The 15,131-nt window shown below is 55.3% G+C and overlaps 1 protein-coding gene across 1 annotated transcript in view; it reads left to right on the top strand.

Annotated features, from left to right (window-relative positions):
* TMPRSS9 (transmembrane protease, serine 9) overlaps positions 1–15,131 on the top strand; it is a 24,905-nt gene that overhangs the window by 7,565 nt on the left and 2,209 nt on the right. The window contains exons 6-15 of the mRNA XM_014533696.1: positions 711–824; positions 1,006–1,177; positions 1,819–2,093; positions 5,235–5,371; positions 7,140–7,458; positions 8,930–9,101; positions 9,669–9,940; positions 10,459–10,595; positions 11,605–12,054; positions 12,262–12,436. Of these exons, the coding sequence (XP_014389182.1) occupies positions 711–824; positions 1,006–1,177; positions 1,819–2,093; positions 5,235–5,371; positions 7,140–7,458; positions 8,930–9,101; positions 9,669–9,940; positions 10,459–10,595; positions 11,605–12,054; positions 12,262–12,436 (2,223 nt within the window). The remainder of the gene's footprint in view (positions 1–710; positions 825–1,005; positions 1,178–1,818; positions 2,094–5,234; positions 5,372–7,139; positions 7,459–8,929; positions 9,102–9,668; positions 9,941–10,458; positions 10,596–11,604; positions 12,055–12,261; positions 12,437–15,131) is intronic.

Genomic DNA, 15,131 nt, shown 5'->3' with positions numbered 1-15,131 from the left:
TATTCCATACATAACCCTATACTGTATACTTTATGAATCAATAAAAAATTTACAATTTTTAATTATAAACTTGTGTTTTCTATCAAAATTACTTCTTGCATGAATTTTGGGACACCCTTTATTTAGTTCCATCTCAGTGCTCCTAATTAGGGGTGACTCTGCCCCCAGCGACACTGGGGGATGTCTGGAGACGTCTGTGGTTGTCACACCCTCACAGTGCCCACGACAGGCCCCACTGAGAGTGACCTGGCCCCGGTATGAACCACACACTTAAAACGGCTAAAGTGGCAAGTTTTATGTTGCCTGTTGAACCACAATTAAAATTCTTTAATCTCACCCATTTCTCACTTTTTTTAAACATGGGTCCTAGAAATGTGGACTCACACGCACACACACACGGACACACACACAGACACACACGCACCCGCGCGCGCACGCACGCACACACACACACACGCGCACACACAAGCGCACGCACACACACACACACATGCACAGACACTTCTGTGGCCCAGCGCTGGCCTCGGTGCTGACCGACGTTCCCGGGCTGCGTCCATGCTCATCTCGAGAAGATCATTTCATAGGCCCTCAGATGCGAGAAGGGGACGGGAGATGTCGTCCACGCCGGACGTTCTGGGCCGGAAGTGGAATCTCGCCGCAGCGGGGACGGACGGGGTGAGGTCAGGAACTCGGTTCTTCTCTGCCCGCAGGACACTGTCCGGGGAATGCCTTCTCCTGCGGGAACAGCCAGTGTGTGACCAAAGTGAACCCCGAGTGTGATGACAGCGCGGACTGCTCCGATGGATCCGACGAGGCCCACTGTGGTCAGTCCGCCCGCCTGGCCTGGTCTTGGGCCGTGTCCCCTGGCCCCGTTTGCACAGAAAAGCCGAGTGTGGGACCCTGAGCCTGTCCTTCAATGTGGGGGCCGTGGGGATGAGAAAGGTGTCCCCGGAGCATGGCCGAGTCCTGCCTCCCTGGGGTCCTGGTTGGTGACCTGTCTTGCAGACTGCGGTTTGCAGCCGGGCTGGAGGACCGCCGGCAGGATTGTGGGCGGCGTGGAAGCGTCCCCGGGGGAGTTCCCTTGGCAAGTCAGCCTCCGAGAGAACAACGAGCACTTCTGCGGGGCCACGGTCATCGGGGCCCGGTGGCTGGTGTCCGCTGCCCACTGCTTCAACGAGTGAGCCCCTGTCCCTGAGGCTCGGGGCCCACCCCCCCCACCCCTGTGGCCCACCTTCCCTTCCGCCTTGGGGGCGCCACTTCTCCTGGGTGTCCTGAGAACCCGCCGGACAGATGCACAGTATTTTGTGTCCCTTCACATGTCGCACCTTCACTCAGCCCTGTGGGATTCTGTCTTTGTTTAAAATGTTGCTAATTCCCACATTAGGATTTTTTTTTTTTTGGCATTCATTATGATTTCTGACAATGTTGCTTGAAAATATGTCCTTTTTTGTTTTTTAAAGAAATATTTTTTAAAGTATATTTCTTTATTGATTTCAGAGAAGAAGGGAGAGGGAGAGAGAGACAGAAACATCAATGATAAGAGAAAATCATTGATTGGCTGCCTCCTGCACACCCCCTACTGGGGATCAAGCCGCAACCCAGGCATGTGCCGTTGGCTGGAATAGAACCTAGGACCCTTCAGTCTACAGGCCAACGCTCTATCCACTGAGCCAAACCAGCTAGGGCTGAAAATATGTCTTGATGACTGAGTTTTGGGGCTCCCCTTAACATTGGCCCCCAGAGATGACCTCCTTCTCCTGAGCCCCCTCCCCGGCCCCGTGCAGAGGGGCCGCTCAATGTCATTTGTTTGCCCCGCAGGTTCCAGGATCCCACCGAGTGGGTGGCCTACGCTGGCACCACCCAGCTCAGCGGCTCCGAGGCCAGCACGGTGCGGGCCCGCGTGGCCCAGATCATCACGCACCCCTCCTACAACCCCGACACCGCCGACTTCGACGTGGCGGTGCTGCGGCTGGGCAGCCCCCTGCCCTTCAGCCGGCACGTCCAGCCCGTGTGCCTGCCGGCGGCCTCGCACGTCTTCCCGCCCAGGAGGAAGTGTCTCATCTCCGGCTGGGGCTACCTCAGGGAGGACTTCCGTAAGCTCCCCTTCCTCCCCCCGCACCCCACCTGCCAGGGGCAGATGTACCCGCACAGTTCTCCCCCTTACCCACGATTCCCGATCTGCAGATTCGCCACTTGCTAACATTTATTTTGAACCCCAAGTAGATACAAATGGGGATTTTAGCACAGAGAGGACGTGCTTGAGTTGAGGACAAGCATGTTCTCATTTAAGGTGATGCCCTGCCTCCTGGTTTCAGCTCAGACTGGAAGCAAGGGTCCTTTTCATGCTATATTTACTGCCATGTTTTTTGTGGGTTTTTGTTGTTGTTGTTGTTGTTGCATTTTTGTGCTTTTTGTGGCTGATTTTGCTCCCCCCCGCCCCACCCCCCCCCCAAGCATGGGGCTGAAGTGCTGGCTAGTGTCGCACAAGAAGGCTGCCATGTGCCTCAGGGAGAAAAACGGTGTCAGGTCAACTTGGTTCAGGCACGAGTTACGGCACCGCTGGCCTTGAGTTCAAGGTCAATGAATGAACACAGAGTTCCGATGAGGAGACAAGGCGATGGGCACCTATGAGAAAGGCCAGAGGAACAGTTACATCTATAGAAGGAAGGCACTGCTGCTGGTGCCCGCACATGACATAGGGCTGTTTATTCTAAAAAATGTTTACTTTTCAGTCCGGTAGCTCTCCGTCCAGTCGTCATAGTATCTGCTTTCTTATCATCTTTGCAAACAGTTCTTTGGGACACAAGGTTGCCTAAGCCCAGCCCAAGGGTTATTTGGCCCTGTTGTTTTTTTTTTTTTTAATGAATCAAGAAAGCTTTATTTATAAAAACAATTAGTGGAAATTCCAGTTAAGCACGTGTACACACACACACACACACACACACACACCCACCAACAAGTATCTGGCCTGAGAGAGAGATCGCTGAGTCTTGCTCTAAATCACAGTGAGAGATTAGTGGGAACGAAGGTATTTCAGACGGTTGCTTGGCCTTGTTTTTAACATTCAGGGTTTGAGGCAGAAGATGTGCGAGGCAGTTCTTCTGGGCTGGCAGCTCTGACTCCGTTTTATAGCGGCTTCGTTATTTTGGACACATGCATATTAAATAAGGCCCCTTTGACCGGAAACACACATGGCACAAGGTGATGCACCGATTGCTTGAGGGAAATGCTGTGACCAGAGTCTCCGGGACCTAAGCCTGCGTTTCCGCAGGAGCACGGCTCCATATTCAGGAATCCCGTGTTCGTAGTGACTCTGGAGACCAGCACGGCCTCAAGTGCCGAGAATCGGTTGTGATTGGAAGGCGATGAGTGCTGGGGAGGAGACCCACAGGACGCAGCAAGAACAGCGAGTGGGGTGGGCGGGCAGCTTTAGGAAACGGCCCACGAAGCGACCCTCAGCTAAGACGGGGCAGGGGAGGCCAACCCAGACAGGCAAAGAGTGAGGGGACAGGAAGAGTCCCGTCACTGAGGAAGTTCTCTCAGACAACATTGCTCCAGAACATTCCAGAGCTGCAGTGTGCAATCTAGTAGCCACAGCCTCGGACCAGGTCAGCAGGTACGCAAGTTTGTGTAGACCAGCCATGGGCAAACTACGGCCCGCGGGCCGGATCCGGCCCGTTTGAAATGAATAAAACTAAAAAAAAAAAGACCGTACCCTTTTATGTAATGATGTTTACTTTGAATTTATATTAGTTCACACAAACACTCCATCCATGCTTTTGTTCCGGCCCTCCGGTCCAGTTTAAGAACCCATTGTGGCCCTCGAGTCAAAAAGTTTGCCCACCCCTGGTGTAGACAGTGCCTGTCCATGGCTCTGGAGCCTGGGAGGGGGGTGTCCTCCCCAGGGCTTCCTGAGGCCGGGGTCTGAGACTCTGACGCACCCGAGCTCCCCGGCAAGGCCCACTGGCCTGTGTGTGGGGGTTTCCCTGGTCTGTGCCAGCCTGAGAAAAAAGAAAAATCCTGGAAGATTAGGATTTTGTGATAAAGATATTTGCCACAAGAACCTAATCAGGAGGGGAAGCGGCTGATGACTAAACCCAATCAATGAACATTTGAGCCCCTCCAGCTCACGGTTCCAGAGATTATGCAGCAAGAAAAACAGACAGCAGTCCCTGCCCACGTGGCGCCCCCGTCCCGTCCGGCCCAGCGCCATCCAGCATCACCGTCCTGGTGACGGGTGCTCTATGGGAGCACCGTCCACTGTGGGAGCCGGCAGCCCCATGAAATGTGGCCGGTGCAACTGAGAAACTGGGCTTTACATTTCATTTCATTTGCACGCATTTACAGCTACATTTAAATAGCCACATGTGGCCGCTGGCTACTGTACTGTACCTGGCAATTGTAGGGGCAGTAAATACTAGACAAGATGAGTGATAGATGGTGATGAAAGCAGTGGAGAAAATAACCAGGATGGGGGCACAAGGTTAAATAGGGAGGTCAGGAGGGGCCTCCTTGAGAAAGGAGAGGAAGGCAGAAGGCAAGCGGATTCCTCGGGACAATCATGCTAGGCAGCTGGGACAGGATGTGCAAGGGCCCTGGGGTAGGTGGTCCAGTCTTGGGCATTTAGGCTGAGCCAGGGGGAACACACCCTGGGGAAGGGGGGTTGAGGGGAAAAAGGATATAATCTGATTTAATGTTTAGCCAAGATGGCACTGGCTGCCAGGCTAAGAAATGATTCCAGCAGGGTAGGAGTAGAGCAGGGGTGGGGAACCTTTTTTCTGCCAAGGGCCATTTGGACATTTATAACGCCAGACAGAATTATCAACTTAAAAATTAGCCTGCTATATTTGGTCAAACATTTAATGAACTCACCCCTAATGCCTTGGCAGGGCCAGACCAAATGATTTCTCGGGCCTTAGATGGCCCGCGGGCCGGATGTGTTCCCTACCCCTGGTCTAGAGTAACAGCAGACGCAGGTAAGGGGAGCGGAGACGTGGAGCCCAGTCTTGGGGTGTCAACCTGGACACCTCTTAGCTGTCTGAGTGGGGAGTGTTACCAGTAGGCATTTGTAGAGCCTTTACTCTTTGCTAGTCTCTGAGGCTGGGGCTGCAGCATCTCTGCTTGCAGCTGGGGAAACTGAGGCACGGAGAAGCGAAGTCCTTCAGCATTCTGGCTCAGGGTGACTGCCAGGGCCCCGGAATACTCACCCCACTGGCCTCTCCTCCCCCGGGCAGTGATCAAGCCGGAGATGCTGCAGAAAGCCACCGTGGAGCTGCTGGACCAGGCCCTGTGTGCCAGCCTGTACGGCAACTCACTCACCGACCGGATGGTGTGCGCCGGCTACCTGGATGGCAAGGTGGATTCTTGCCAGGTGAGCCCCGGGGCCCGCAGGGGCCCCAGACAACGCCCCACCCAAGGAGGCGGCTAAAGAAGGCCCCCAGGTTTCTATCCTCGCTTTTCAGCACAGCTCTGGATTTCCTTCTTTGTAGGTTTTTATTTCTGTGTGTGTTGTTGTTTTGTTCATCCTCACACGAGGATATTTTTTCCATCGATTTCTAGAGAAAGTGGAAGGGAGGAAGGGGAAAAGAGAGAGAAACATGGATTGGTTGCCTTCTGCGTGACCCCGGACCAGGGCTGAGGAATCAAACCTGCAACCCAGGTGCGTATCCTTGACTGGGAATTGAACCTGCAGTGCGTGGGCCGACGCTCTATCCACTGAGCAACACTGGCCAGGGCTGCAGTTTATATGTTTGTTCTCATTTCTAAAGCCTGGTGGGTGAGGAGAGACTGCTACATGTGCTCAGGTTGCCATAGCAAAGAACCCAGAACCTGGAGGAAATGTTGGGAAATAATAAGAGAGCACTGGTGATGGTCGGAGACGTGACTTGGGGTGGTGAACACACAATACAGTGTACAGTTGGTGTGTTGTAGAATTCTGCACCTGAAACCTGTATAATTTTGTTAACCAGTATCACCTCAATAAATTAAAAAAATAAAATGGGCCCTGGCCCTAGGTGATTTGGCTCAGTGGATAGAGCGTCAGCCTGAGGATTGAAGGGTCCTGGGTTCGATTCTGGTCAAGGGCACGTGCCTGGGTTGCGGGCTCAATCCCCATTGGGGAGCTTGCAGGAGGCAGTCGATCAATGATTCTCTCTCATCATTGATGTTTCTATCTCTCTCTCCCTCCTCTCCCTTCCTCTCTGAAATCAATACAAATATAAATTAAAAATAAAATAAAATAAAATGAGCCCTGGCCTCGGTAGTTCAGTTGGTTAGAGCATCCTCCCGATACGCTGAAGTTGTGGGTTCGATCCCAGTCAGGGCACATACAAGAATCAACCAGTGAATGCATAAATAAGTAGAACAACAAATATCTCTCTCTCTTTTCCTCTCTCTCTAAAAATCAATACATCAAAATAAAACGGGGCCCTGGCCGGTGTGGCTCAGTGGGTGGGGCGTCATCCCACGCACCAAAAGGTTGCCAGTTCGATTCCCGGTCAGGGCACATTCCCGGGTTGCAGATTTGATCCCTGGTAGGGGGCATGCAGGAGGCCAGCCGATCGACAATTCTCTCTTTCTCCCCCTCTCAACTTCCTCTCTCTCTAAAAATCAATAAAAAATATTTAAAAAAATAAATAAAAATAAAATGGGGAAAAAGAAATAATAAGAAAATGCTTGTGTTTGAGAATGTGAGAGTCCAGGTGAGCTGGGTGTGAGGAGAAGGCGAGGCTCACAAGACAGGGTAAGTGAGGAGCGAGCCGGCACGTCAGGAGAAGGCCCCACGGCCAGTGAGCTGTCTGCGGCTCCAGCCGGGCAGCCACACTGCCCCCCTGAGCAAGGGCGACATCAGCGAGATGCAGTGAGATACAGGGGGCAGAGGATGTTGCCAACGGGGCTGGGTTTTGAACTGCTAGTGGTAGAACTGAAAGAGATCTTCAAGGTCCCACGGTCCTACCGCCCTATTTTATTTTTACGAAAGAGGAAGCGGAGGTTCTGAGATGTGAATTATCGGCCCCCATTTTCTCGTGAGCTTGTGTGGGGAGAGGGCCCCACCCAGGGACGGTTCTCGGACCCTGCAGCTCTGGGACCTGGAGCCTGGGAGCCCTGACTCCTCCTGAGGGTGTGCCTTTGTCTCCTAGGGCGACTCAGGAGGCCCCCTGGTCTGTGAGGAGCCCTCTGGCAGGTTCTTCCTGGCCGGCATCGTGAGCTGGGGCATCGGCTGTGCGGAAGCCGGGCGTCCAGGGGTCTATGCCCGAGTGACCCGGCTGCGAGACTGGATCCTGGGGGCGATCGCCATGGCGAGCAAGCCTCTGGCTCCCACGGAGGCTCCTGCCCCCGCCACCCCCAGCGCTGTCTGGTCCAGCAGCCCCAAGAGCCCGGTGGTCAACACCCCCACCAAACCCCCAGCGGCCCCCAGCTCTGCACCTCTTGACTCAGTGACGGCCTCTAAGCCACAAGGTATTTCCTGGGGAGACAGGCAGGGGCCGGCGTGTGCTCCCTGCAGGGTCGGATCTATTGGGACTGGCTTCCTGAAGACTCCGTGGGGAAGAGATGGGTGATGGATCAGTGACGTCTGTCATGAGCACAGGCTAAGACACACACATGGGCACCCTTCAGATTCATGGCCAAGGAAAGTCAAGCAATCCAACAGGGCAAACACAGAATACCCCGAAGGGTCAACAAGAGGCATGGCCACGACTGTGGGGCCAGGGTGGGAGAGAGACTGAGTTTTCACATGTGGGTGCCCTCCAGAAACACCACTACATAGAGCACGTATGTGTACATTTTCATATCCAAGAGCCCTCACTTCTATTTTTTTTTTTTCTTCAAAATTTTCCTGGACATGCTTGCATGCTTCTTTTTCCATGTAAAATCCAGCGTATCTGGGTTTTTTACTTTTATTTTTAATTGTGGTGACACACACAAAACATAACATAAAACCAACCACTGTAAACATTTTGGAGTGTCCGGTCCAGGAGTTCAGTCGCTTCACCTTGTTGGACTTGGGTCTTGAAACCCATTCACATCTGTCTTCACTCTGTGGTGTCCAAGGACCCAGATCTGATAGTGATCCTCCTTTAGGTCCCACAAAACCACGATGCTCCGAGCCCATCAAAACTCTGTTTCACAAAAGTGTCCCCTATACTCTGCCCCCTCTCTGCCCCCTCCCAGGATCCCACAGTAACCTGACCCCCCTTTGTTTGGTGAGACCCCCACCGGGGTTCTGCTGTGCGGGCTCCCCCCTTGTAGCAAGCTCATCACCCGACCTTGGGGGCTTCAGGTCAGTGTCTGGCTTCAGGTCTTAGTCCGATGGGGCCAGGGCACTTCATAATTTTATCTTCTCTTTTTTTTTTAATCTACTCGAGGACATTTTTTCCATTTATTTATTTATTTACTGACTTACTTATTTATTTTTGTTAATCCTCACGACTCGAGGACATTTTTTCCATTTATTTATTTATTTACTTAGTTATTTTTGTTAATCCTCACTCGAGGATTTTTTTAGAGTGGAAAGGAGGGGGAGAGACAGAGAGAAACATCTGTAACTCACATTGCTTGGTTGCCCCCGGCACGCGCCCCAAATGGGGGCCAGGGATGGAGCCTGCAACCCAGGTACGTGCCCTTGACCAGAATCAAACCTGCGACCCTTCGGTCCAAGGGCAGATGCTCTGCCCACTGAGCAAGCAGCCAGGGCTATCTTCTCATTTTTAACCGACTCCCCCCAGCTGTGCCACACGTTTGCTGCTAGTTCTTAGGACATTAGGGCACCTTTAAGCCTCAACGACCCATCTGTATAATGGGAGTGGTTTGCCCCGGCCCAATCAGAGCCCGGGGGCTGCACCTGGTGTGTGTGTGTGTGGGGGGCCTTCTAGGCCCAGGTGCGTCCACTCTGAGCTAAGGCACCGGGCCCTCTTCTCTCCCCTCACAGAGTGCGGTGCCAGACCGGCCATGGAGAAGCCCACCCGGATTGTGGGCGGGTCCGGAGCCACCGCGGGGGAGGTGCCCTGGCAGGTCAGCCTGAAGGAAGGTTCCAGGCACTTCTGCGGAGCAACTGTGGTGGGAGACCGCTGGCTGCTGTCGGCAGCCCACTGCTTCAACCAGTAAGACCGGCCCCGGCCCAGGAGGCCTGCTCAGCTCCCCCGTCCTCACGGGGTCCCCTTCCCCATGCATTCAGAAACCACTTACGACCAAACGTGCGGCCGTCTATGCACTAGGGTGGCCACGGCAGAGCCCCCTCCCCCAGCCCCCACCTCCCCCGGCTCACAACCCTGCTGTCTGGATGTCTGGTTGCAAATGAGAGGGGAGCATGAAGGAGAATTGGGGGCCCTGGAGGAGCCATCTCAAGGGAGAATAAGATCTGTCAAGCTGATCTTCGGGGAGCACTAGGGGACAGATGGGGAGGGGACAGCCAGGCGGCACTGACCTTTGAGTCATAAAGCTGTCGGGGCCTCTCGTGCTGCTGGGCCAACTCCCTCTTGTTACAGACCAGGAAATGAGGCCCAAAGGGGCTCCCTGTCTTGCCCCCAGCCCCCCAGTTTGGGACTGCTTTGGGGGAGCAGCCGTGTGGCCCCTCCACCCCCCTGGGGCCCCTCCCCGGAGTCTGGGCCCTGCAGCTCTGCCTGGCTTCCTGGGGCAGCAGGTGTGTCTGAGTGGCCCCTTGTTGGCAGCACGAAGGCGGAGCTGGTGCAGGCCCACCTGGGTACTGTGTCTCTCACGGGCATCGGCGGGAGCCCGGTGAAGATGGGGCTCAAAAGGACGGTGCTGCACCCCCAGTACAACCCCAGCATCCTGGACTTCGACGTGGCCATCCTGGAGCTGTCAGGGCCCCTGGTCTTCAACAAATACATCCAGCCCGTCTGCCTGCCCCTGGCCATCCAGAAGTTCCCCGTGGGCCGCAAGTGCGTGATCTCAGGATGGGGGAACACGCAGGAGGGAAATGGTGAGTGCCTGCCTGGCGGGCCCTGCTCCCAGTGTCTGCACACCCTGGTCTCTGCACTCCCAGCCACAGGCCCGAGGCGGCTCTTTTTTATACATGAAATTCAACTGGCACGCAGCCAAGCCCATTTGTTGACAGATGATCTGTGGTGGCTTTCCTGCTACAAAAGCAGAGCTGAGTAGCCCCGACAGACACTGGCCCGAAAAGCCGAAAATACTTACCCTGTGGCCCTTTCTGAAAAAGTTCCAGACCCTCGTGCTGTGCCCTGCAGAGCCCCAAGAGTTAACGCTTCCTTTGAAAACTCAGTGGCCGCCCCGCAGGTCACCCAGGGGGCTAGGGAATCCGCTTGGGATGGCGAGATCCTAGGGCTCCTTCTTGCCACGTGACTCTGTTTCCCAGCAACACTGTGAGCCTCAGTGTCTTCATCTGCAGGATGAGGAGGGTGCCTTTCAGGGCTGAACCAGATACTGAACGGTGATCACTGTGTGTCATTATGGGGGGGGGTCTCCTTTTCCTGGCAGCAACTAAGCCAGACACTCTGCAGCGAGCGTCCGTGGGCATCATAGACCAGAAGGCGTGCAGTGCCCTCTACAACTTCTCGCTCACGGACAGGATGCTCTGTGCCGGCTTCCTGGAGGGCAAGGTGGACTCCTGCCAGGTAGCATTCAGAGGGACCTGAGCGGGATTCAATCGAAGAGCTCGCACCCTGCCCCTGGCAACGCTCCTTTGTTCAGATCTGGGATTTTTCAGTGCAGGGGAAATCTGGAGTTGAACTAAATGTCTTTAAATGTATAGTTTAGAGAAATCCTAGTATGTCCCAGCAGAAGAGGAGGTAGCCGTTTAAAAGCGTGTGGTAGGCCCTGGCCGATGTGGCTCAGTCAGTTGAGTGCTGTCCCATGCACCGCGAGGTCGCCAGTTCGATTCCCAGTCAGGGCACATGCCCAGGTTCGGGCTCGATCCCCGGTAGGGGTCATGCAGAAGGTAGTTGATCGATGTTTCTCTCTCTCTCTCCCTTCCTCTCTCTCTAAAATCAAAATAAAACTATATTTTAAAAAATCTATTTAAAAAGTTTTTAAGAATGTGGTAGATATATACAAAATGTATACATACTTCAATATTTCTGTATGCATATTTAAAGTCATATTTTATATGTACATATTTAAAAAGAGATACATTATATATATATATTTAAATATATTTTTGTTGATTTCAGAGAGGAAGGGAGAGGGAGAGAGAGATAGAAACATCAATGATGAAAGAGAATCATTGATCAGCTGCCTCCTGCACGCCCCCCAACTGGGGATCGAGCCCGCAACCCGGGCATGTGCCCTTGAGTGGAATTGAACCCAGGACCCTTCGGTCTGCAGGCCGACGCTCTATCCACTGAGCCAAACCAGCTAGGGCAGGTACAGTGTATATTAACTGAAATAAAGCTAATCCCAGATTAGTACCCATATGACCACACTGTCCAACAGGATTCACTCCTGGAAGCTGGGGCAGGGGATGAGGGCGGGGCTGTATCAGACCCTGTGGCCCCGTGTCCCCAAGCCCTGTCCTCTTGCTCCCCTGATGGGCCTCTCCCACTGTGGGAATGCGGGAGGTCCTGGCAGTGCACTCTGCAGAGAGGTGCCCGATGGTCACAGCCAGCCCTCTCTCCTTCTTTTTAGGGTGACTCTGGGGGCCCCCTGGCCTGTGAGGAGACCCCTGGTGTGTTCTATCTGGCGGGGATCGTCAGCTGGGGGATTGGCTGTGCTCAGGCTAAGAAACCCGGCGTGTATGCTCGCATCACCAGTCTGAAGGGCTGGATCCTGGATATCATGTCCTCCTCCCCCCTGCCCACCCCTGCCCCCTCCACCACAAGGACGCCTGCCACCACCACGCAGGTCCCCAGGACAGTGGCTGCCCTCACAGTCCTGGGGGCCACAGCCAGCACACCCGCCCTCCGGGCCACCAGCAGGGCAGCCGGCCAACCTGCCAACAGCACCGCCAGTGCTGCGAGCACCACTGCCAGGGGGCAGACACCACTTCCAAACGCCTCGCGGACCACCAGGGACACCCAGCCACCAGGTACTGGGAGGAAAGGGGTGGCGCGTGTTGGTGGCAGGGGTCCGGCGTCGGTCTGTCAGGGCGGCTGTCAGCATCCCACAGGCTGGGGGCGTGCACAGCAGACATTTACCGCCTCCCAGTCCTGGAGGCCGGATGCCAGCAGGTGTCGGCAGGGCTGGTTTCTCCTGAAGCCGCTCCCCTTGGCCTGCAGACGGCCACCTTCTCCCCGTGTCCTCACAGGGTTGTCCCTCTGTGTCTGTGTCCTCATCTCTTCTTAGGACTCCAGTCATACTGGATTAGGACCCACCCCAATGGCCTCCCTGTACCTTAACCACTTCTTTACAGGCCCCATCTCCCCACAGCCACATCCTGGAGGTCAGAGCTTTAACTATGGCTTTTGTGGGGACACAAGTCTGCCCATCATCGCCCTGACAGCCAGGGACATGGGCATGGGCGGGCACTGAATGGGCAGACCGGCACCACCTAGTGGCAAATGTCTTAACCTGCAACCCCTGTCAGCTCCCATTTTTTAAAGGAAACTTCAGGGGGTACACGGGGAGTCCCTGACCAGGGTCTCCATGAGGGGAATTCTCCGTCCACTCATCCCACGCTCATAAAGCCCCCCTCTGGGCCAGACCTGCTAAGCTCAGGTACAGCAGGACCCAGAAGGTGGAGAAACAAACTCATGAGACGTACATAGTGAGGCGTGAAAGGAGGACCGAGCAGGACCAGGACCGAGCAGGGCCTGGGCCAGCTGGTCTCCCAGCTCCCGTTATGGCTGAGAGGGCACCTCACTGGCCAGCAGAGACGCCGAGAGAGAACGTAGCCCTGAGATCATTCCATTCGTGTCTAAAATGCTGAGTTCACTTTTACTAACTATTAACCAGAACTACTAGCATATAAAACTGCTGTATTTGTCGGTCAAAACTAAAGCCCCATCACGTACGGGCAATCTCCTACAGCTCCAGCTAAGACCAAGCCAGCAGATGCCGTCTGTGGTGTGTGGGGGCCACAGAGAAAACGCTGACTTCTGCGTGGCGTGGGACTTGCCAGGTGCATCCATGTCAGCGAGCCCGCCCACTCCCAGGCAGACGTGAACTCCATGCTCTCGCATCCAGATTCTGGGGGCCACGTCTGGGCTGCTTCCATTCAGGTGGGAGGCGGGGAGCAGGCTGCTCTGGGGAGCTCCCAAAGGGGCAGATGCTCAGCACACAGGCGGCTGGTCCATGCAGGCTGCACCACCTTCCTCCTCACCGAGAACTTTCCCAGAACTTCCCACTGTCCAAGGCCCCTTCACGGTGACCCCCGCAGAGACTGGCCCAGGGAGGTTTCTCTGCCTCCCTCCTCCGTCACCAGTCCCCTCCCTGGGCTGCCGTAGGTCCATTGTCCTTCAGATGGGTATGGGCAGGGGGTGTGTGTGCATAAATTAACCCCATGACAGAGACGGTTGGGGACAACTACCCATAATCCCACTACTCCATCATATCCTCATGACATGTCGTGAGGGTTCTTACCTGTTCTCCCTGCACATGGTCATACAGTGGCCTGGTTCCATCAGCCTGTCACCCCACACAGGCCTGAACCCACCAAGCCAGATTCACGGGCTCCGCCACAAGGCAGCCACACACCAGAGGCGCCCGGGACGGGTGGCCAAACAAAGCAAGTCCGGTTGTGAGAAAGCCAGGCTCTGGGGGCGAGTGCTGTGTCAGTGACCTTGAGATGAAGCAGAGCTTTCATGGGCTCAGACCAAAGCAGACCATGTGCCAAGGGCCTGGATGTGGGTTCGGAGGGCGGGGAGGGTCTGGGTCCTGTCTCCTTGGGAATCAGTTAAGGCAGAGGTGACACGTTGAGTCTGGAACCCCCTTATCTGAGCCCTGCACCTGGACCGGGAATCGAGGCGAAGTTTCGGGATTTAGACCCTCCAGACCCAAGGGGGGCCTTCCCTTCACAGCCTTTTCTGCCGCCTGGTTGGGGGCACAGGGATTCCAGCAGGGGCACTCAGAGAATGCGGGTGTGTGAGCCGGTGCAGCTGTAACTGTTCTTGGGAGAAACAGTTTCACTCCCCCGCTAGCTTCATCTGGCTCTGGCCTTTAGCCTGATTTTCACGTTTCCCCTAGCTACGGGCAGGCGTCCACTGTGGGGGCAGCGTTTCCAGGAAAGGGAGCACAGCTTTGGTCCTGGGCAAGGTCCAGATGGTGTCAGGAGGGTAGCAGCGGTGGGGCTAGCAGGGACGGGGCAGGTGGCCTCTTGTCTCCCCATCTCTTCTTCCAGCTGAGGCCAGAGCAGGAGCCTTTCCTCAATCTGGAGGGAGCGGAGGCAGCTGGGTGGTGGGAGTGGCTGGGAAGGGGCAGGCTCCGGAGTGGCCCTGTGGGAATCAGGTGGGTAGGCGAGCCCCTGACGGGTGCTAGGGTCCCTGCAGCACCCTCCTGACACCACCCTGGTGCTTTCTACAGCTGTGTTCTGAGGGTGCACCTTGTGCTGGGGGTGACGGGCGTCACAGCACAAGGGTGTCTGGGAAGACAAACTAGCACAGGAGCTGGTGGGCAAACGGGGGCCTCCTGGCAGAGCTAAGGGGTGTGGGAAGATCTGAGCCAGCAGAGAACCCAGCTCCTAAGGGACTGAGAAGCCTGGGAAGGCTTCTGGTGGGAGAGGACACTGTCCTGGTCCCTATCTGGGGAGGACGCACGGCCCCAATGCTGAGGTTGTGGGAAGCAGACTTGAATGCATTTCAAATGTTACTTGGGAGAAGCCTAGAAGAGGCGTGTTTGCAGGACCAAGCACGGAGTCCAGTGTTAGTGTGTTTTTTCGAGGCGGGTCCCCCACCCCTCAAAGGGCAGTGTGAGAGGCACTGCATCCGCCCAAGGCCCGAACCCAGCTCCTAAGGGACTGAGAAGCCTGGGAAGGCGTCTGGTGGGAGGACACTGTCCTGGTCCCCATCTGGGGAGGACGCACGGCCCCGAAGCTGAGGCTGTGGGAAGCAGACTTCAATGCATTTCAAATATTACTTGGGAGAAGCCTAGAAGAGGCGTGTTTGTAGGACCAAGCACCGAGTCCAGTGTTAGTGTGTTTTTCCGAGGCGGGTCCCCCAAGGGGCAGTGTGAGAGGCACTGCATCCGCCCAATGCCCTGTGCCCGCTCTTGCAGACTGC

This window comes from Myotis brandtii, unplaced genomic scaffold (assembly GCF_000412655.1).
Source record: "Myotis brandtii unplaced genomic scaffold, ASM41265v1 scaffold122, whole genome shotgun sequence".
Classification (NCBI taxonomy): Eukaryota; Metazoa; Chordata; class Mammalia; order Chiroptera; family Vespertilionidae; genus Myotis; species Myotis brandtii.
The sequence above is the reverse complement of the archived record's forward strand: the minus strand, read 5'-3'. Positions and strand labels throughout refer to the sequence as shown.